At 38.8% G+C, this 24402-nt stretch overlaps 1 protein-coding gene across 11 annotated transcripts in view; it reads left to right on the top strand.

Annotated features, from left to right (window-relative positions):
- EPHA7 (EPH receptor A7) overlaps positions 1 to 24402 on the top strand; it is a 172774-nt gene that overhangs the window by 114063 nt on the left and 34309 nt on the right. For all 11 annotated transcript variants that reach the window (XM_029047299.2, XM_029047301.1, XM_039914775.1 and 8 more), the window contains one exon: positions 23577 to 23701. In XM_029047299.2, the coding sequence (XP_028903132.2) occupies positions 23577 to 23701 (125 nt within the window). The remainder of the gene's footprint in view (positions 1 to 23576; positions 23702 to 24402) is intronic.

The raw sequence follows: 24402 nt of genomic DNA, 5'->3' as shown, positions 1-24402 counted from the left end.
GCGAGTTTCTTGTGAGACATCCTCTGGGATCCTTGATGAGCTTCCAGAGCAAATAAGATGTTTTATAACAGGCCCACACACAATAAGTAACTTAAAGTATCCCCTCTAGATAGAAATGACTGAAGCTGCTGTGGAGTTGACCTACTTTATTCTTATTATCGTGATATTTAAGCGGTTACTCTGTGTCAGGCTCTATGGTAGATAAGGGATAATCAGATCAGGCACAATCCCTGTCCCACATGGGGCTCACAGTCTAGGAGTTAGCTGGGAGTGGGTATAGTAGCTTCTTTGAGGGAGAAAGGTCACAACAGGCGAGTTTTTGAATGTTGTGAATTTTGGAAGAGTTGGAGAAAGCACAATGTTTCCTCAGTGCTGAAAACTTTCATTGTTTAAAAACTAGCTATTTAGAAACTTTCCTGAGGAAATCTAAATGGTAGCATCTTGAATACAGTTGGATTTAGTAATAACACTGATGCCTCTTCAGTAAAATATAGACACCAAAAGAAATGTAAACAAATGAAAAAATTATATGCACCCATTTTAATATTGATTGCAACATAGGATTAAACATATACAGGATGTTTTACATCCTGTGTATTTTCTGTACGTGTTCTGGCTACATGGCAATTAAAGTGGGCAGGGAATGTGTAGTATGTTTATTGTCGTATTCTCCCAAGCATGTAGTACAGTGGTCTGCACACAGTAAGCACTCAATAAATACGATTGACTAAGGAATTAGGGACTGTTCTGACAATGAGAGCCGGTTTAGCTTAATGTGCCACGTTCTCCAATCATTGGAATGTACTGAGCGCTTACTGTGTGCAGAGAGCTGTACTAAACACTTGAAAGAGTAAAATAAAGTTAGTAGGCATGATCCTTGCCTTCAGGTAACTTCCCATCTAGTGGTAGAGACAGAGCTTAAAATAAATTACAAATAGGTGAAGGAATAGGAACTGCTTTTGGATGCATGAATGACGACACTGAAACTGGTGAGTACTACAGTGTAAGTTTTTCTTAACATGAGATTTTGCAAGAATGTGACCTTAAAGTTATAGGAGACCTGGGACAATTGTAATGTAGGTCCACACTGTCTGCCTTTACAGTACTTGCAACGTGTATATTTTACATCTTATATACCATAAATATTTTCAGCAAAACAGCTTCCACCTTCTCTTATTAGTTACCAATTCTTCAGTCGCCTATTAAAGGACATTTAAAAACCAATAAAATAAGGAATGTTAAGAGAACAAACTTTTAATACCCAATGCATATGTACATATAAAATATACACTGACATACTTAAAATATATAAAGGGAATCTTCTTTTTGTCATAAAAGGTGATCCAAGAAGTCATTTCCAAGAGCTCAATTTACATTTTAGTAAAAATGGCATGTAAGTATGTAAGTAAGTATAAGTATGTGCTTACTATGTGCTGGGGTGGGTATATAAGATCATCAGATCAGACGCAGTCCCCGCCTCACAATATAAGAGCTAGAGAAAGCAGGTATATCTTACCCCCATTATACTGATGAAGAAAAAGGCCTGGAGAGGTTAAGTGATTTGGCCAAGGTCTCGCAAAACCCCAGTGGTAGGGCCGAGACTACCACTGAGGTCTCCTGATTCCCAGTTCATTTATCCATTAGGCCACCCTGCCTCACTATCCTTTTGCCATGATTAATTGTGGAGTGAAAGGTAAAATGTTTTAGTGGGACAAAGTGAAAAAAAATAACAATTAGTACCATAGAATGATGGTCTGAATAAGATGCTGAAATAATCGAAGCATTCTCCCCGTTGATTAGTTTTATGTTTCTGATGAGATGCATATTACCATGTGCTGCTGTGAGAAGAAGATTTCTATTTTAAACGCTTCTTCAAAATTCAAATTTGTCATTCCGAAGGAGATTACATGCTATTTTGCTCATTGTCATGAAAGGCCAGTTAGTTTGTGCTGTGGGAAAAAATGAAATAAGGTCATGTGCTACTTCATTTAAAGTATTTCTATTCGTCAGTCTCAGAACATTTGCAGAGCAAAATAGATTCCCAAGATTTAAACTTCCCAATCTCAGCAGATATGGGATTTGAGTTGTTTAAATGAGATAAAGCAGATTTCTAATGTACACTTAGGATAGCTTTTTAATGTATACTTAATTGGGCACAGAATTAAATTTAGACCACCTAGACACATTGTCCTTGAAGTCTCCTGCATTAGACAAGACAGAGAATTCCCAGTATTCTCGAAGGTTACGGAACAAAAAAAACCACACACACACAGACTTGCAAGTATGCCACACAGATTCCCCCAGCAGCATTTCTTGTACTGCTGTAAAAATGAAGTGACGAGCTAGATTAATGGCACAACTAGGTTTATTATGATTGGTTTCAATATTTACATTATTTTAATGTCACCAAGACGCTTCACATATCATGCATTCAAAATAGGAAGCTACAATCTGTCACGGCTTCATTCCTTCCTCTCTCCTGGAAGTAACCAGCAAACAAATGGATTTATAATTTGCACAATTGACAGTTTCTTAATGTATATCACTGCTGCCTTAATTGGGAGTACTTAAAAAATGAATTAACCTTTGAACAGATAGCTTAGGTCACTGTTATGTTCCCCTCACATCTATTGCTGGCTATAACACCATAACAGTAAATGTAAGCCAAAAAAAGATGTGCTACAATTTGATAATTTTCTGGGACACTAGATCACTTAGTTAAGTTTTTTGTTTCCTGTTTGGCTGCTGTCCCTTTTTTATTTTTTCATCATCTATTTTATATATTAAGTGTGTATAGCACTGTACTAAGCGCTTGGGAGAGGACAATACAGCAGAGTTAGTAGATACATTCCCTGGCCACGAGTTTGCAGTCTAGAAGGGGAGACAGACATTAATATAAATGAATAATTTATAATGCATAAGTTATAGATACGTACACAAGTGCATGATTGAGGTGGGATGATTCCATCCAAGTTTTATTCTGAAACTGCATCCCAAAACAAAATGATCAATCAGTCAAATAATATTCATTGACTGCTTACTTTGTGCAGCACTGTTCCAAGCACTTGGGAATGTATTATTGAGTGAGGAGACACAATCCCTGCTTTCGGGGAGCTTACAATTTAGCCGGGTACCTAGCATACAAATCAATTAGAGGGAAGAAAAGCAATTGGCTATAGGTTATATACAAGTACAAAATAGTAGTATTGGTGAAATAAGTAATCTAAGCATGGCTTAGTGGAATGAGCATGCGACTGGGAGGCAAGACTCCTGGGTTCTGGTACTAGTTCCATCACTTATCTGCTGTGTGACCTTGGGCAAATCATTTAATGTTCCTCTGCCTCAGTTTCTTCATCTGTTAAATGGGGTTAAAATACCTTTTCTCCTTCTACTTAGACTGTGAGCGATGGTGTGGAAGGCAGGGACTGTGTCTGATAGGATTAGCTTGTACTTTTTTTTTTTTTTTTTGAGAAGCAGCATGGCCCAGGAGCTAGAGCAGGGGCCTGGTAGTCTGAAGGACCTGGGTTTTCATTCCAGCTTCACCAACTTTTGTGCTGTGTGACCTTAGGCAAGTCACTTAACTTTTCTGTGCCTCTGTTTCCTCATCTCTAAAACAGGGATTAGGACTGTGAGCCCCCTTTGGGACATGATGTATATATACATAGTGCTTAGTACAGTAAGTGCTCAACAAATATTTAAAAAATACCTCAGCAGTTAACACAGGACTTGCAACTAATAACATTCTTAAGATCAATGAGAAATCTAGTCAATTTAGAAATATCGTAAAGATGTCTATTCTTAACACAAAATTAAGTTTATTTAATTCACTTAACATAATGTAGGTCTGTACTTTAATTCTTTTTCCATATCAAACTGTGCCACAAATATGTCATCAAGGAACTAAGCACTTCAATTTTTAATCCTTTCGGTAAAGCTTACCAAGAGAGATGACACTCCATAAATGCACACAGATTAATTTGTTTTTAGCCATTTTACTTGTTTAATTTTTAGGGGTATTTCTTTTATAATTTTGTACATCTTTTTGCAAGAAATCTGGAAGAAATATTGTTATGTTCAAAGAGTGTGTTTTATGAGTCACATTTTATTTTAATGATACATTCAATTACTGAAGAACCATATGGGGTTTAAAAAGAAGGTACATGGGGTAGGCATATTAGTACATTCTGTCAGCCGAGCAATCCATGCAAAGTAAATTCAGAAACATCAGATCAAAATGGTAACTGCATAACAAGTGCTAACAAAGCAAAACTATTTTACACGCTATTAGATTCTTCAGGGTTTTTTTTTCCCCTTATAACATTAGTGACCCTATTTCGATTATTGTATTTGGTTGAAAAGTTTCTGGAGTACTTGTGTGAGTGATTCAGTAATGTCTTTACAGAGGCATTCGTTCCAGGTTCTTTCTAGCCATTCTTTAGGTAACAATGTTTTGTGATAATGCTAAAATTAATTCAAGAATTCTTTGGAAGGCTTAGTAGAGCGGTCCACCAGCCTCCAGTTCAGTTACGGTTTTATTCATTTGGCACCACCTTTCACCGCAGCAAATATTGTCCTCGTTTATAGACAAGTTAAAGTGGGATGATATTGTCATCGACACAGTCAAAATCGGCGCTGAATTAAGATTATTTTTTTCCACAACTAAGATCCTTGAAGTTGACATCTTCTCATGACTGAGGGATATAGCAGCAAGAAATTCAATTAGAGCAAGCAGTCTCTGTCATTACACCTGTCCGCTTCCACAGGAAATGATTTGTAAATTGTGTGTTCTCTTTCCTATTCCATAAATCTTCTGTCCATAATTGACACTTGTCACTGGAGATGAATGGTGAAAGAAAGAAAACAGAAAGTAAATAAGTAGCCCTCTTTCCCCCACCCCATAAAAAAACATGCCCTATAGCCATTGGAAATTTAGTTCCTAAGGGTGGTATCTGTAGACCTCAGCTGAAGTAAGCAGGGCGTGGAGGATTTTCGATTCAAAAAGCACAACAGAGAACTCCCTCTGTCATGATGATAAAACAAAAAGGAATTAATTCTTATATACTATTAAAAAAAAAAACGCTAACGAATGGCATCCAGGAACAAAAGGTTTCCCTGCTATTTGTCAGGCAAAGCTGTGGTTGTGAAGCATTTGTAAGGATCAGGTTGTGCTTCAGTGTCAAATCTCATTCACAAAACATACATCGTAGCTGCCTTGGGAGTTGATATTGTCACTTGTTACACAACTCAGCATCAGATCAAAGATGTCCAAGACCCTTGTTGACAGTTTCTGTTAAAAAAAAAAAAAGGGACACCCAGATGACAATATTTTTGCTCTGAATGTCAAAGAAAAGAAACTGGGGAATTGGTAGAGATGGTTGTGGGAATCAACCATAACCCTACAAAAATGACAGAAAACCTTCAAATATGATTTTACTAAAAAGCTTTATTATTCTTCTTTCTGTTGAGTACTTTCTCTTTTGTGTTCTATTGTCCCTAGTCAATTTCCCAGACTAGCTGATGTAGCCGACCCCTGTGCTGGAAGACGTAAAGAAAAGGAAATGGAAATAAATTTTTAGAGCAATTTTGATACTATTATTTGCTCATTCCTTAAATACTCAATTTGCATATAAGCCAGGACAAAATAAACTGAACTCAAGCACTATTGGGACTGAAATTTTGACAAAATGAAATGTTTTAGACAAATAAATCTCCTTGATTCAGCTCTGATATTCTGCTATAATTTTATTGTTGGTATCATTTAATTTGCAAACAACAGGAATGTTTATATATTAAATATTCAAGTGATGATGAAGGGCAAAAAATTCCTTGCTTACTTTGGCAGTTTATGGATGTTTTGTGTCATCTGGATTCCTAAATTATTTCTTCCTTATTTGATTTACAAACCATCCATTCTGATTTCCACAGTTGCCTTCTCTCCCCATAGAGCTTCAGGTACTAAGAGAGCTTTTCAGCCACAAAATCAGAAGCAGAAGGGTGTGTGAGAGTGCTGCAGTGGAGTTTTATTTGAGAGCACTGCGATTCACTCGCTACCTCTGAAATCCCCAAATGGTTTAACATGACGGTTTGTCTTTCGGCCTGAAGTTTACAGATGCCTACAAACATACTGTGTTATATTTATGAACCGGAAAGTGGAAAGGTGTCTAAGAGGAAGTTAAAGTGGTTTCTCTGGAGGAAGTTTCTGAGTGTAAAGTAAGTGATTTGGAGAAGTGGAGGAAGCCTGTTTGTGTATGCCAGAGTGTGAAAAGACTGCGGGACATTTCTGTGTCATTGATCCAGAACTCTGGCTACTGAAGGCATATTTCAGGTGCTATTTTTGTCAAGGGTTTCCTTCGCATGGGGCCACAATTGAGCAGCAGGAAAAACAGTGTCCTGGAAATCTGGGTCCTTTTAAAAGTACCTAGTTTAGCAGCCGTATGTAGTTTAGTTGTTGTTTTCCCAGGTACTGAACTGTGGTTTTCTAGATTTGCAGTTGGCATTAACAAATAATTAGGTTGTTAATGTACTTGTCAAATGCATACTTTTGGGCCAGCACTGTGGTTAGTGCTGTGAGTACAAGATAAACAGTTGAGACACAGTCCCTTTCCCAGGAAAGACTCGTGATTTAAGGAGACAAAGAAAAGCGTAGATGGAAGGTTGAAAATTCACATCATTAGATAGCTAACCCAGAGACAATTGTCTTTTCAAAGAAAGCATGTGCAGGTAAGATTCATAAATTGAAAACAAATGGAAGAGAATAGTACTCTAGATTAAAGGATTCTTCAGGTAGATGATATATACATTTCAAAGAAAATACACAGAACAAATGTTTTAACTTAAAGTCGAAGTGAACTAAAGACATATTTCTTTGCAACATAATATATCCAGAAAGCTAGAAGTGATTCCACAGAAAGCTCTCTCAGTGTCTTTAAAAGAAAAAAATATTGTGAAACAGTGATCTGGAATGGCTATCCATAATGAACATTTCAGCTAATGCATCTTTTATATATTGAGGGTTTTTTGTTGTACTTTTTTTCCATAAAATACAGCTGCTTTGATATAGTTCAGATGACTTTTTTTTACCAAGTTAAGTGTTCTAAATTAAATCTGAAGTATGGATTAAGTAATAAATGTGTAATTCAATGAGACAGTATGTTTCTGCACCTTAACAGATGTCTGAATATTCAGTGAATCTCCATGGGCCCACATTAAAGTATCATTTTGATGCTAAAGTTGCTGCATCATAAGGTTGCTATAAAAGCACAAGTGGATTATAAAGAAATATTCACATGTGATACAAAGGAATTGCATCTTTGAGGCATTTGTTTGAAATAGAAATGTCACTTGGGCTAACAGATTAAGATTAATGAATATTGCTAAACTTTTAAAAAGTATAATCAGTTTGAATTCTCCCTCCTCTGCCTTCCCCATTTCTTAAATCGGTTTTCTCTCTGAGTTAGTTTATTTCGGCATTGTTCCTTGGTTGTAGTTGGTATAGCATCAAGGATCAGACTCTGGAAATTTGTCTCACATGCATGTATGCCCATCTGCTGCTTTAAGCCAATTAACATACTCAATTAAGTGGACAGAATTTTCACCTTGCTTGGCACCATCCGGTGCTGATGTCAGCATGGTAACTAAGCACTGTATTATTTGATCAATTCCAGGGTGTGGTTGAGGAGTAGGAGATCTAGGCTTTTGCTGCCTGGAAAATTGGTGTCTTATTTAAGACTGAAGGATCAATCTCTGTATCCTATTGGTCATGTCCAGCTAATGTCTGAGGTTGTTGAAAAGTAAGATGTTTGTGAAATAGCAGCCTTTTCACCTGTGTTTAAAGAGCTGTCAGGCAGCTGTGGAATTCTTGTATCTCAGGTAGTTTTCAGTGAATACTAATATTAATATCATAGCTTTTTATAGGACACTTTAATGTCAGATATTTTCTAATCTTAGAAATTTAAACAGAGAGACGAGCTACACCGTGAATTTGCATTGTCTACTATAGAAATAAATGTGCCGGGTTTTTAAGATAACACACCAGGAAGGTAATCAGAATCCTGGTCACTTCTGGCAGGATAGGGAAGGGCACAGAGAGGGAAAAAGTGGGTGAGTTGACACCACTGAAGAGAGGAGGCTACCATCAGTCGTGGTACTTATTGCATAATTACTATATGCGGAGGACTGTACCAAGCATTTGGGAGAGTACAATACAGTAGAGTTGTTAGATACAATCTTCTCCTCCATGTTGTTTATTAGAAGGGACAGGATTCTGAGAATCAAGGGGTCTGGGTTCTAGTCCTGGCTCCACCACCTTTGTCCTGCATGGCCTCAAGCCAGACACTTAACTTCTCTCTGCCTCAGTTTCCTCACATGCAAAATAGGAATTAAATGCTAGTTCTCCCTCTCTCTTAGTCTTGATCCCTGTATGGGTTAGAGACTATGTCCGTTTGAATACTCTTGTACCAACCCTATGCCCATAATAAGTGGGCATATGCCCATATTAAGTGCTTAATAAATTCCGTCATCCCCTCTTGCCATTCTGGATGAAACTTATACCGATGGAGAGAGCAACCCCAAACTTTGTGACAGTCATGTCCATCTGGGGACATCTGGTCTCATCGTACACCAAGCATACTTAAAGCCGCAAAGAGCTGTTCCTTGAACCAAACTACAATGGGGGATTTTCAAGAGGCAGAATAAAATTAGACATTTAGATCTATTTAATTCTAGGGCATAAGAAACGATGTGCTGAGCCTGTTAAACAAAGCCTGCCAGGACCTAGATTTTAAGTCTTATCTAGAGGATGGTTCTATTGCTACTGCATTTTCTTGCACACTGGGATGGAGGAATGGGTCAGTACTAACTCTTAGGTTCGTGTTGCTTCTTAATAAATCACTTATTGTATTTCTTGCCACATCAGTCATCTTAAGATGCTAGGAAACTAAGCCAATTGAATAACCTCTCTATGGCTTTCAGTGAGATGATATTGTTTGAAATGTAATGAAAGAGCCTCATAATCTACTCATTGCTTCCGATCTCAGGAAACAAATATATCTGACATAGGACTAAGTAATTGCTGTGTGGGTAGACATACAGGTTCTATATGAGGGGCCGGGGCAGGGGAGACACTTCTTGTTTTGTCCACCTAACTGAATCATTAACCAGAAGCTCCTGGAATCTGATTGCTTTGAGCCCAAAGGAAAGTTTTCAATAATTGAGGATTGTTGTCAGGATTTTGCAACAGAAATGAACCGTGAAAAAGAGTGCCTGCAGAAGCAAGGGAGTCCCTCTGCGATAGGGTAATGAGGATTTGACACAGGGCACGGAAAAACTTTCACTACTGCCGCTAGAGCAGAGATGGAAGGGTTATCGATCTGACCCCTAGCAGGAATTCTGGATTCCTTTTGTGTTTTTTTTAGCAGGACTGGATCCAATCGTTTTCTTGCAGCGTTTTATACAAATGTGAAGTGCTTTCAGTGAAATTCTGTCATCCCACAAAAACTTGCTTCTGTTGCTCACCTCTTGGTGGAAGTAAATGGGCCAAAATCTACCAGGGAGTGCATTGAGAAAACTGTTTTTGGCAAAAGGTAAAATGAATTTTAGACATAAATAATATTATATGAGATGGGCTATAAATTTCTTCCTGGAAAGATTCACAGACAGTAGGTTTGTAGGAAGAGTTATGGGATAGGATTGAGCAGGTCCATCTGTTTCTTTGTGAAAGGATGCCCCAACTTGTGATCAATCATTCAGTCAATCAATGGTATTTATTACCGTGTTGCATAGCACTGTACTAAGCATTTAGGAAAGTACAATACAGCAGAGTTAGTAGACCAGCTTCCTGCTTGCAAGGAGCTTACAGTCTAGAGGGGAAAACAGACATTAATATAAACGAATAGCATGGCACAGAGGATAGAGCACGAGCCTGGGAGTCAGAGGTCATGGGTTCAAATCCAACTGTGTGACCTTGGGCAAGTCACTCCACTTCTCTGGGCCTCAGTTATGTCATTTGTAAAATGGGGATTGAAACTGTGAGCCCCATGTGGGACAGGGACTGTGTCCAGCCTGATCTACTTGTATCCACCCCAGCACTTAGAACAGTGTATGGCACATAGTAAGAGCTTAACAAAACCATAATTATTATTGTTATTAAATAAATGAGGGGTAGGTATGTACGGTGGGGCTGAGAGTGGGATGAATATCAAGTGCTAGAAGGGTACAGATCCAAGTCCATAGATGATGCAGAAAGAAGAGTGGGTAGGGGAAAAACGGTTTATTAGGCAAACCTTACTCCAAACCCCTGATAATACCCTTTTGGAGAGGAAAGTCTGACTGGTGGACCATTGTCCTGACCCAGTATGGCTTTGTATATACCTGACAGACTGTTTTATTTAACTGGAGGAAAGCATATGAAATAAAGGTAAAGAATGTAGCATTTTGGATAAAAATAGTTCATTTTTCATATATAAATTAATCAACAATCCTGGCCTTTAGCCAAAGAACTTTAGATGAAAAGCCAATAAAAAATTGGGATAGAATGACTAACTGCTGTTACCGCTTAGAGAGGAGCTGAAAACTCGTCGATTTTAATGAATTATATTTATGGAAGCTTTTGGTTACGTTTTCATGGTATTCTAAAGTGAGTTTCAGGAGGAAGGTTTAGCAGATGAATAGGTGAAGTAATTATTTGCGAAAGAACTGTTCATTTTTAGAGTTGTCCTTCAATTCAGCAGTGAAACTAATGGCAGAGGGAATGTATTCAGGGCTGTGATGTTCCCATTGAAAATCTCTTGTACACCGTGCCCATGAAAATAGAATAGAGCACCTTTTCTGAACCATTCATATTCAGTAGGAATTGGAGGGTTGGCTAAATATGGACCCCATGCCACCAACTGTGAATTCCATTGGACCTTTGAGAGCCGTGTTAAAAATAATAATAATGTGATATTTGTTAAGCACTTAGAATGTGCCAAACACTACAATAGCCAGTGGTATTTGAGTGCAGAGCACTGTATTAATGCTTGGGAGAATACCATAGAGGTAGTAGATGAATAATCCTACTTTTGAGGAGTTTACAGGCTAATGGAGGAGAAAGACATGAAAATAAATTACAGGTAGGGAAAGCAGCAGACTATAAGGATATGTACAAAAGTGTTGTGGGGATAGGGGAATATTAAAGTGCCTAGATGGTCCAAACGTAAGTGCATATAGGAGGAAGTATAGGGTGGGAAGATGGGAGATTATTCAGGGTGGACTTCCTGGAACAGATATGCTTTTAATAGGGCTTTGATGATGGGTGAGATTGGTGGTCTGTTGGATATGGAGGGATTTCAGGCAGGAAGGAGAGTAAGAACAAGGAGCAAGCACTGGAATAATAAAATAGACCAGACACAGACATATGAATTTTTGGCTTTAAAGTTACTTAAATGGGGATATTTTTTTTTAATAACTTGCAGCTTAAAACTTTGTATCATGTTTTGGGTATTCTTGCTTTTCTATTTGTTCATTTATTTATCTGGTTTTGGAACTCCTATCCAGAAGAAAATGAAGTCATGATGGGAAAGCAATGTGGTCTAGTGGAAAGAGCCTGGTCCTGGGAATCAGAAGAACTAGATTCTAATCCTGGCTTTGCTACTTGCCTTCTGTGTCACCTTAGGCAAGTCACTTACGTTCTCTATACCTCAGTTTCTTGGTCTGTAAAATAGGGGTTTCATACCTGTTTGCCTCCCCTTTAGACTGTGAGCCCCAAATGGAACAGGGACTGTGTTCAACCTGTTTACTTGTATTTACCCCAGTGGTTAGTATAGTGTTTGGCACATAGAAGCACTAAACAAATACCACAAAAAGTATAATTAGAGAATCAGAAGTTCTAATTGAGCATTAGCCACTCTAGGGGTTAATTGGACCTTTATTAAAGCTGAACTTTCTTACCTTTTAGGGCATGTTGTAATAAGTTACTGCTTTAGGACATTGGGAAACTCTCAAAAAATGAGGATGGAAACGGAGTGTCTTTACTGCCCCAGTGAATAGAGTATTATATATTAGCCAGTCAGTAGACCTTTCTGAATGTTCACAGGATGGAGTAGTAATGTAATTAATAGATGCAGTCTGTCACTGAGCCCATCATGCTTGAAATCTGTGAATAGTGAGACTCACTTTATTTGTCAAGTTGAAGCAAAACAGGCACACATTTGAAAGTCAGGCCCACATCAAACACAGGGAAAAACATACATCCATGGGCTCAGAATTGAACAAGTTGTGCGGAATAGTGGCTGTACTGAAAATAAAAGTGGAACTGATGAGAAAACATCTTGGACAAGATAAAGTAGTATTATAGACTAGTGGTTGTATTGGTTGAGTTTGAGCTCAGAAAGAATGCTTCAGTGATAGTGTGGTTAAGAGGTATGAGAGAGGAAAATGGACAAAAAATTTCAGGCCTTTAGCCGGCGATCCTGTGAGTCTGATGGGAGTCATACAGTGGTAGAATGATTCCATTTGAAGCCACTATTTCCACCTACATCAAAAGGAAAGGATGAGGGGAATAGCTACAGGAAAATAAAGAAAAATTCTGAAGTGCTTTCCTAGTGCCAGGTACGAATCCAAATTCATTTCACAGCTATGTATTCTAAAAGATGTCAGGACTCCATACTTTATAAACTCCTTGAAGACAGGGATTGGCTCTTCAAATTCTACTGTCATTAATTCCATGAATATAATTGATTCTTTCAAGGACTTAGTTCAATGCCGTGCATACAGTAAGCACTCATCTTCATCATTAGCAATGATAGTATTGAGCACTTAACTGTTTGCAGAACACTATGCCAAGACTTGGGAAAGAACAATACAACAGAGTTGGTACCCACAATGAGTTTACAGTCTCCATAAAAGCTGCTGAGTAGCTAGTGATCCGAACCTTGTAAACAGAGATTTATTTCAATAGTGATTAATAGGCTTGGGTTGCTCATCAAATCATTTATGATGGAATTGTGTCAGCAATAGAAGTCTGCTAACCTGGGGTAGGAAGGGCGTGACACAGTTATGACTGAACCCAGAATAATGTGGAAATGAATGAGTGAAAACTCATGGCGAGCTTTGTCCCAGAGGTGATAGAAGAAGACCAGATGAGAGTATTAAACTCTGAAATTGGAGAGCAGGTGGTCATTGTACATTCCAAGAGCTTAGTACAGTGCTCTGCACATAGTAAGTGCTCAATAAATACTATTCAATGAATGAATGAATTGTGTCTGGCCACTATTTTGTGTCACATAAGGTGCTTCCATACTGACATAGTTTGGGAAATGGTAAAGGAAAACCAGAAATCAAACCTGGTTGACCTATAGGCTATTTTAGGTAGTCTGTAGATATAAAAACTCAGGCCTGGGTAAGTGCTCTTCTTAGGTGATAGAGATGGAAATTCTGATTAGTAGTCTATCTCAATGGGCAGGGTAACTCTTGATAAAACTGGCTTCATGGGATGATGAGGATGCTGGTGGTATTTATAGAGTGCTTATTATATGTCCAGCATAGTGCTAAACACTGGGATATATACAGGATAATAAGATTAGGCATGTCTCTCTCCCAACAGTGGGAGGGAAAGCTGAGCTTTAATGTGTATTTTACAGGAGAGGAATTCAGGGCACAGAGAAATTATTTGCCTAAGGTCACAGAACAGGTAACTGGTGGAGCTGGGACTAGTAAGTATGGGTTTGTGTTTGTATATGCACATGTGTGTGTTTGTGTGTCAGGGGGTGAGGGTTGGAGGGGAGTGGAGGAGTTGGTTTCAGTCTAACTCTGAGAATGTCAAAATGGGAACTTCTGCAGAGATGTTAGGGGTGAGCTACAGCTAGTTGCTGTTGCAAATTGTAAATATTCTCCACGGAAACTGGGAGATGTGATAATCACAAATTTCAAAGAGCCAAACTAAGATACTATTCTGATCCTGGTATTGCAGAATGAGGCAGATGCTATGCTGAAATACAGCTCCTAGAAGTAAAGTATCAAAGCAGAAAAAAAAATAAGCTTGGTTAGAATATGGAAGGGGGTCCTGCCTCTCAATCAGCCAACCAATAGTTTATTGGGCACCTGGACTAAGCCTCTGGGAATATACGGTAGAATTGGGAGACATGATCCCTGCCCTTGAGGACCTGACAATCGAGAGGAGGAGGCAGACACTAAAGAAAATTAGATAGGAAGTACAATCTGGAGTGTGTGTGTGTGTATATATATGTACTGTTTATATATATATATGTGATAGGTTCATAATTGCTACAAGAGGTTTGGAAATTTTGGAGGAGTGACAGTGCTGATGTGGCAGTGGAGGAGATCAGAAATTAATCAGGGAAGAACTCCTGAAGCAGATGTGATTTCACATTTCCTAGAATAAGGATTAGAAATGGTTTGAGCTCCAACTGTAAGGAAAGCACTGTACTAAAAAGTCCAAAAGTGCCTAAAAAACCCAACAAAATCTATCATTTTTGTGTTAAACATAGCATAATGGAAAGAACACAGGACTGGGAGAAAGGAGATCTGGCTTCTAATACAGTTCTGCCACTGGCTTGCTTTGTGACCTTGGGCAAATCACATAATACTTCACTTAGAGTTTTCATCTTTGTAATCAGTATTAAATTACTGTTTTCCCTCCCGCTTGAACTGTTTTTTGCTTCATGTGGGAATGGACTAGTTCTGATTTATTTTCAATGTATCTACCCCATTGCTTAGTACAGTGCTTGACACAATTAAGTGCTTAGCATATACAGTTAGTGTTGTCATTATTGTTATTATCCCCCTCCTCAAAATGAACATCTCAGACTTTTTTGGAAATCTACTAACCTTAAATTTTGCAAGGCAAAAAGAATCCCATCCAGGCACTTCCCGTTCAATCAGTGATATTTATTGAGCACTTACTGTGTTCAGGATACTGTAAGGTCTGTTTATTGTTGTATTGTACTCTCCCAAGCACTTTGTAAGTACTTTGCACACAGTAAGTGCTCAATAAATACAATGGAATGAATGAATAATTTATCCCTAGAGCAATTTGTCATTCTTTAGGTTTCAAATAATAATAATAATGATGATAATAGTACTAGCTAAGCCCTTATTATGTGCCAAGCACTGTCTCAAATGCTGGGGTAGGTACAAATTAATCAGGTTTGATACAGTCCCTACCCGACATGGGGTCACAGTCTAAGTAGGAGGGAGTAGGATTTACAGATGAGGGAAATGAAGCTCAGAGAAGTGAAGTGACTTGCCCAAGGTCACACAGCAGACAAGCCGTGGAGTCAGGATTGGAACCCAGGTCTTCTGACTCCCAACTCCATGCTCTTTCCACAAGGCCACGCTGCTTCTCTACATACAATAGACTTGCATATAGTACCCCAAGATATACGCTTCTGTCATCTTGTATCCTCAGTGGAGATTACAAACAGCTGGGCAACATCCTCTTCTGTAACGTAATGATCCAGAATCACTTACCTCTTCATTAAAAATTCAGTTTTCAAGCCCATAATCATTCTCATTGTTTTCCTTTCCTGGCCCTCTCAGATTTCTCTAGAAATGTCTTAAGGCTTGGCTTCCCAACCAGTACAGTATTCTGGAAAGGACATGATTAATGGTCAGTAAAATAAGAAGATTACTATGCAGCCTGTGTATGTAAGGCTCTTTGAATACATCCCATATTAACTTTGGGAGAAACCACAGTTAACTATCCAGTTGATAGTCAACTTTCCGTCACTGTTTTCCCCAGCTCTTTTTCTGCTGTGAGATGAAGCAGTCATTTCCCAGGTTGGATTTTTGTGGTTTGCTTTTTACTTCCAAATTTAAGCACTCTGCACATGGACTATGGGAATGAAGTTATTTCTGTCCAGCTCCCCACTTTATTCGGCCATTTCCAATTCCAGTGCCATTCTCTGAGGATCTAACTTGTCCTGCTAACCTGAATCCTGCACTTGATGAAAATGTCCTCTCCTCTTCCATTTTTTTTTAATGGTACTTGTTAAGAGCTCACAATGTTCCAGACACTATACTAGGCGCTGGGGAAGATACAAGAAGCAGCGTGGCTCAGTGGAAAGAGCACGGGCTTTGGAGTCAGGGCTCATGAGCTCGAATCCCAGCTCTGCCACTTGTCGGCTGTGTGACTGTGGGCAAGTCACTTAACTTCTCTGTGCCTCAGTTCCCTCATCTGTAAAATGGGGATTAAGACTGTGAGCCCCACGTGGGACAACCTGATTCCCCTATGTCTACCCCAGCGCTTAGAACAGTGCTCGGCACATAGTAAGCGCTTAACAAATACCAACAAATACCAACATAAGTTAATCATGTTGGACACAGATATACAATACAAACAGATCAGATAATCCTCAGTGGTATTTATTGGGCACTTACTGTGTGCAGAGCACTGTACTAAGAGCTTGGGAGAGTACCGAACAACGGAGTTGGTAGAAATGTCCCCGCTCAAAATGAGCTTGGAGTCTAGAGGGGAAGACAGACATAAATATAAAGAAATATATAATATACCGTTTATAGATATGTACAAAGTAGAAATCTCAAAACGTAGAACATTTTTCTAGGGGAACCCCTGACTCCCCTGCCCAATTCACCACGGCCAGTACCAAATAATTATCATTATTATTAGTCATTGCATTTTCTTTCTAGTTCTCCATAAACAAGGGCAGCAGTAAAAATACCCTTACATAAAGTATGGGGTGGCATATTCCTACTGGTCCGGGACAGGGCACTGAAAATGAGACTGCCCTGTATAAAATTGGATGAATTGCCACCCTAGATTTTACATTTCCTTTGAGTGGTTATCAAATACTTCTCTTTTTCATTTAGAATTAATTTTTAAAAACCTGCAAATGCTCCAAAGTGATCAGCTGTATTGTGATTGCAGGCATCATCTAATAAAAGAAGCTGGGCTTCACCAGCTGGGGTATTCTGTGTGCCTTATCTTCTCATGCTTGAGGTGTAGAACGGGATTACTGCCTAAGATCAGACTGGGCTGTGGGCCAGGACCCTGAAGCTAGAGACTGTAACATGTAACCCCAGGGCCTGCTGGGCTAAAGCCAAATCTCTGACTTTTGGAGAATACACAGGGATTCCTGAGTTGCTTTCTGGGTAGGTGGAATTCTGGAGTCTCTTTCCTTCTGTAGTTCTTCCTCTCTTCCTCCTCCTCTTCTTCAGCCTATGCATCCTTATTCTCATCCTCTTCTTTTTCTTCCTTCACCCATCCTCCCCCTCTTCCACCCTTTTCTTTCTTCCCCTGCACCTTCTCCCTTTTTTTCCCTTCCTTCTCCTCTTCCTCCTCCTTTTCTTTTGTGACCTAGTAATAATAATGATTGTGTTCTTCATTTAATGCTTACTATTTGCCGATTATAAAATTGAGTTTTGGGGTAGATTCAAGGTAGATGAGGCATTATCCTCGTTGCACAAAGTGGGGGCTAACAGTCAAAGAGGGAGGGAGAATAGGCATCTTACCCCCATTTTACAGAGGAGGAAATTGAGGCCAAAAGAGGTTAAGCGACTTGCTCAAGGTCACATGACAGGAAAGTGACAGAGCCGCAGCTAGAGTCTTGATCTTCTCATATATCTAAATTAAATTCTGTTTTCCAGGGTATAACTTATCCTCAAATTTTTGCCCAATCTAGATTCTTCTTCTGATGAATATTCTCTTCTCTTCCTTCTTCTCCTTAATTTCCCTGATAGTCTTCAGGTGAGAAATACCAGTGGGGTTTTGCCTTACTCTAGGTAGCAAAATGTGTGCTCTCTTGAGAACATCCCTAAAACATCTGATGTCTGCATTGAACATCTTTATTGCTTCTATCTCCTGGGTTGTAATGTATCCTTGTTACTAGGCCTACAGACAGTTTAAAGTGATAGTGATGTTCTAAAAAGTTTCAGCTGAAAGAATGGCTTCATGTTGTCATAGAGACTGTTTCAGTGTCTTGGCCTGAAAAGCACAATTTAGAGCAAAATAGCCTGAATGCAAACACATGCTATTCAAAGTCTAAATTATTGATTCAAACAATGAATTAGATGACCCTTTAAACAGCCCAACACATGTTCTAAGCTTCCTATTAGTTACCCCATTGAATATGGCTCCTTATTTTATTTTTCTGTTTGTTTTTATGGTATTTGTTATGTACTTACAGTGTGCCAGGCATTTTACCAAGTGTTTGGTTAAATACAGGCTAATCAGGTTGGACACAGTCTCTGCCCTACATGGGGCTCTCAGTCTTAATTCCCATTCTACAGCTTCGGTAACTGAGGCACAGAGAAGTTAAATGACTTGTCCAAGGTCACACAGCAGACAAATGGCAGATCCAGGATTAGAACCTAGGTCATTTTGACTCTCAGGCCCCAGATCTATCCACTAGGCTACACTACTTTTCAATACGATACATATTCTTTGTGTAAGTCTCTTCAAAAGGTAGACCCCAATTCAAAATTTCCCAAAGTAAGTAGGTTATTAAGGTTCTTCTTTTACATCAACTCTCTACTGAAACAATAAATGTGTATCAGAACGTACCTACATGTTGCTAGGTGACAGGATTTAAATCCACTGAACTGATTTTTTAGGTTTGACATGTCACATCCTAGTTTACAACAATAATAATAATAATAATAATCAATAATTGTGTTATTTAAGTGCTTATTCTGTGGCAACAACTGAACAAGTGAAGAGGTTGATACAAAATCATCAGATTGTACACCATCCCCTTCACACATGGGCCTCACTGTCAGAATCAGAAGGGAGCAGACATATTGGACTGGGAAACATTTGCATCAATCCGAACATATTTTTCTCGGGTCTTGGTTGGGTTCTCACAGTAGATATCAGATGTTCTCTGTTAGAGTCTATGGCATGTATTGATGTTCCTGAAAAAGATCCTTAAGACAGCCCAAAGTAGTATCAGTCTAAATTAAAACTGGTTTGACACTATTCACATCATTGCTCATCAGATGTCGATAGTAGAATTTGCAGCTGTCTGCAGGGGACAGTTCTTTCTCCACTGCTTTTTTTTTATTTGCTACATTTGCTCCTTGAGGAACCCATATATTTTCATAATGCATCTGGGACCTTGAAAAATATCCCACTGTACATTGGTTTGGGTCTTCAAGTGGCTTGCTCCTGTGCTTCTAGATAATGGGATGCTTCTGTAATTGTATCAGTAACTAATCACATCATTCGCTTGTTCTGAAACTGCTCTCTTCTTCCTCACTCAATCCCCAAGGAATTCTCTCTCATCGACTTATATAATGGAAGAATATTACTCCTCCAGGCTCCCTTTGTGGGGTAGATAATAATACTTGTAGTAATATTTATTAAGCATTTAGTATCTCTGGATAAGGTACAAGAATCTGAATTAGTCCCACTCAGGGTTTACAGTCTAAATAGGAAAAATCAAGTATTTTATCAATAAAGAAATGAGGCATAGAAGCATGAGACTCAATGGTATTTATTGAGCACTTACTGTGGGCAGAGCACTATACCACGCACTTGGAAGAGTACAGTACAGTAGAGGTGGTAAACACGTTCCCTGCTCAACAAGGAATTTAAAATCTAGAGGAGCAACTTGACCAAAAGAACACAATGGGCAGCGGCAGAGCCAGAATTACAATCCAGGTCTCTTGACACTCAGTACCATACTCTTTTCTAGCTACCCTGTTTTGGGGATTAATCAATCAGCAGTATTTTTGAGCACCATCTGGGAGCAGACCATTGTACAGAGAAGCAGCATGGCTCAGTGGACATAGCACAGGCTTGGGAGTCAGAGTTCATGGGTTTGAATCCCGGCTCTGCCACTTGTCAGCTGTGTGACTGTGGGCAAGTCACTTAACTTCTCTGTGCCTCAGTTACCTCATCTGTAAAATGGGGATAAAGACTGTGAGCCTCATGTGGGACAACCTGATTACCCTGTATCTACCCCAGCGCTTAGAACAGTGCTGTGCACATAGTAAACGCTTAACAAATACTATTATTTGTTATTATTATTACTAAGCTCTTGGGAGAGTCCAACAGAATTAGGATTCATGATGATGATAATAATTGTAGTCTTGAAGTGCTTACTGTATGCTAAGGACTGTACTAAGCCCCAGAGTAGAGAACGAACATGCAGGTGGAACTCAGTCCCTCTCCCATGTGGGGTTTGCAGTCTATGAGGGAAGGAGAACAGATATTTAATTCCCATTTTACAAATGAGGAAACTGAGGCTCAGTTAAATTAAATGACTTACTCAAGGTCACACAGTAGGCACATGGTAGAGCCAGGCTTAGAACCCACGTCTCCTGATTTTCAGACCTGTGCCTTCTCCACCATGCCACCCTGCTTCTCTGATGATCCCAGGATTCAAGGATCTCACAACCTAGTGATTCAATTCGGCTCAGAGTGTACATGCTCCACTCTGCAAACTCCAACGTTTAGCTCCTGTGGGCCCCATTTTGAAGGCAAAGGAGCGGTGGATTCATGTAACTGGGAATTTTGCCAGAAACACACTCTGTTTATTACACCTCATATATGCATCATCAAGACACTGGTCTCAGAAGGGGCATTGCAAGTGACTGGAGCTATCACTGCCTCCCCTGCAGCAGTGTTCCATTGGAAAGAGTGATAGGCACCTGGTTCCAGCAGGAAGGGAGGGGAGTGGATTTTCCTTTTGCTTTATTGGGGAGGAAGGCATCACCTCATCTGAAACTATAAGGAGATCATTGGACAACAGGACAAGAAAATAGGGACCACTTTTGAATCCTCACCACCCGTACCTCTAGATATGAACACCCCCAATCTTTTATGACTGAAACACATTTGATGGAATCAGCGCCTTTAATATATGCTAAGCATACAGTACAGAATGTGAAAAAGCTAAGCAGAGGATGTTGTGTTCCTTCTTTATGATGGAATTCAGATTTCCCATTCAGAGACAGGTCTTTCATTTCAAAGTCTGAATAGTGTGGTTCTTTGAAAATCATTCCAGCTAGTTAAATTTAGAGCCGTGAAAACAGTACAATACAAGAATATTCTCTAGGCAAAGAGAATTTTCATTTGATTATGAATTTCCTTTCACTTTGAGCCCTTGCCTTTCAGTATTTTGTTCAGAGATAGTCAAACAAGTCTCTATAGACATGATGGGCTTGCTGCAGTAATTGTGCCTACTTTGCTTAGATTAACCATTGCAGTCTCTTCGCTAGTGAAAGATGCCCTTGTGTTTTCTGATATTTTCAGTATTGATTTTGAAAAAATGGTGCTTTCATACCTTACTCTACCTCTAAATTTTCACTATTACTTGCAAGGTACTTCTGTTTTCTTGATAAGAAATAGGTACTTATAAATAAATCATTCAGTGGTATTTTTTGAGTGCTGTGTGTGCAAGCACTGAATTTAAAGCTCTTAGGAGATTGCAATAGAATTACCAAACAGGATTCCTGCCCTCAAGAAGTTTAGAATATAGTAATGACCACACTGAGGCACAGAAAATTAAGTGACTTTCCTTTTCACACAGCAGGTAATTGGAGGAGTTGAGATTATCACCCAGGTCTCCTGACTGTCAGGCCCATTCTCTTTTGTGCCTCAGTCAATTAATGTTTCTTATTTATCTTTGATTATGCAGATCACTGTGGTAAGCATATGAGTTCTTTGATGGGGTGAGACTGCTGATGTGGAAATTGGGGGCGATCAGAAATGAATCAGGGAAGACCTCTTGGAGGAGATGGGAGTTCATGTTTTTTGGAAATAGGAGTAGTAGTTGAAATTATATCCACTGAGTACCATCATCCAAAAAATAATGTGCTTTAGAAGAACAACAGAAATTATCATTTCAGTTGTAAGAAACATGGCGTAGTAGAAAGAGCACAGGCCTGGAAGTCAGGAGATCTGTGCTCTAATCCCAGTGCCAACACTTGTCTACTCTGTGACCTTGGGCAAGTCACTTAGTGTCTCTGGTCTTCAGTTTCTTCATCTGTAAAAGGGGAATTAAATACTTGGTATCCTCCCCCTGAGATGGGGTCAGGAGCTGTTTGCAATCTCATTGTACTGTGACTACTCCATCACTTATCACAGTGCTCAGTACATAAGAGAGTTTAATAAATATCATAATTATCATTACTACTACAATGTGTGTGCATTCTGCAGTTTTTCATTAGTGTTCTATCAAAGTCACATATTGAAACCATGCATTATGGAAGAAGGACTTGTACAGTAATAATATGTATAAAGCTGTAACTAGTACTTGGAAAAATATTTATTGAGCAATATATATTAGCATAGAACCCATAAAAGTACTAAGACTTGGTTCCATTGTTATTTGAATTTAAACAGTAGCTCACATCAACGTACTTGTGTCTACCAACTCCAACGTACTCTCCCAAGTAGTTAGTACAGTGTTCTCTTCATAATGAGTGCTCAGTAAATACTATTGATTGATTTATCTCGCAGGACAGGAGGGGACGACAAGAGTTTTTATGACTTATATCTGATGCCACCCAGGTGGTTTTGAAATGAGCAGGAAGTGACACATTGGGCTTCCCTAGTCTAGAATTAGACAAATAACCAAGAAATGGGAGAACCAGGATATAAGCACAAATGATAACATGAGGTCTCTCTGCTGGTCTTGCCTCTATAGATTTGTTTCTCCATCAGAAGGAACATTAATACTGTTGGACATCTGAAAATTAAATTAGCTGAAAATATTTTACAGCACAAGATAAAAGCATAATACAAGAGACATAATGACCCCACTGAAATTCAACTAGAAGTTACTCATTTAGACAGGGAAGACAACTAGTTAATCACCACAGGGCAAATTAGATAGAGCAAATTGGTTTGCAACATTCCACAGTCTTAGCTAGGAAAAGGAGTATATGTCACTAATTAGAATGAAAATACACTAAGCATTCAGTTATCTAAAGAAAGAGCAAGGGAGAAAGGACTGTCCCTTTGGATAAGATGTGGCAAAGCTTGAAGCTGGGATAACACAGGTTGAAGACTGTATCAATTCTGAGAAGCCTCTGGGAGGGAAAAAAAAAAGGAACTGTGACATGGGTTGCATTGCAAAATGACACAATGGCTCACAATAAAAATAATTGGAGCTCTTTGAGATTTTCCAAAAAACATCACAAATGAAATATAAATAAATGATTAATCATTCTTGGTGCTAAAGCTCAAAAGAAGATGTCTGCCGAATAGCCTTATTTTGGCTTTTTTTTTCTTTTAGTTTATTGCAGCAGCATGTGCAATAAATATTTGGACTTCTAATTTATCATTGGAGATTCATCTGAAAGCATATTTTCTGGCCTTAATTAGCGTGCATTTGCTTAATTGTCATTCTGATCCCCATCACTTCCAGTTTTTCACCAACTTGAACAATGCTATCTTCTGCTGTTTGCACTTTAATTTAAATTTCTATTATGGTTTATGAGCAGTAATAAGGTCCTGTTTGAATATTCATCAGCCCCTGAATTGCGAGCTATGAAAAGGTGCTTTCTTTTTCGTTAATGAAATTGGCACGGCAAGGGACTGATCAGTTGTGACATTTGATTGGAGGCATCCAGTGAATTTCCTTATTGTTTATTGACACATCTTGTCCAAACAGCTCCTTCACAAGTTAGCGGCGTCATGAAGGAAAGAGTACTGCAAAGGAGTGTCGAGCTTTCCTGGCAGGAACCAGAGCATCCCAATGGAGTCATCACGGAATACGAAATCAAGTATTATGAGAAAGTAAGTGAAAACAGTGATGGAATTCTTTTGGGCACCTTGTGTTGCATAACATACTTGCCGAAGTGAGCCATATTTTCATATCCTTTCTTTGGACCATCTTCCAAATGCAGCATTAATTCTACCCACTGCCTGAATACTTTATTTCACTTGTAATAATTTCATCAGCTTGTTCCATTTGTACCTTGTTGAAAATAATCTACCTTACAGCATGCCTGGCTAGTATGTTTTGATAAGAATGAGATCCACAAATGCAAGGAGGATTTCATAACAAAAAGGCAAGAAGTCCATCACACCATTTATCTTTTTTTAAAAACTACTTATATTTTATTTACTAATATGGTACTGAGCTGTTAGAGTCAGGCTGTTATACTAAGCTAATAGCAAATAAAGGAACTTGCTCAATTAATGAACGATCCTAAACTATTTCCTGTATGTGTGAAGATGCTATCCTGGAAAATATAACTTCTTTTAGATACATTAGCTTTAGTCTTGTGCCCATAAAAATGGTGTTTAGGATTGCTGAAAGACATTCATAGCTGACCTATAGTGAGAAGTGAGAAATTTCTGTATGTGTGTGTGCGCGCATGTGTGTGTGTATATTCTCAAACATATATAAACTGAGTACATTCATTCATTTATTTCGTATAGATAGATTTATAGGAAAAACTGAATAGAAGTTATGTAGACACATGAATCCTCCT

Source organism: Ornithorhynchus anatinus, chromosome 19 (genome assembly GCF_004115215.2).
Source record: "Ornithorhynchus anatinus isolate Pmale09 chromosome 19, mOrnAna1.pri.v4, whole genome shotgun sequence".
In the NCBI taxonomy this organism is placed as follows: domain Eukaryota; kingdom Metazoa; phylum Chordata; class Mammalia; order Monotremata; family Ornithorhynchidae; genus Ornithorhynchus; species Ornithorhynchus anatinus.
This window is presented reverse-complemented; position numbering and strand designations above follow the sequence as displayed.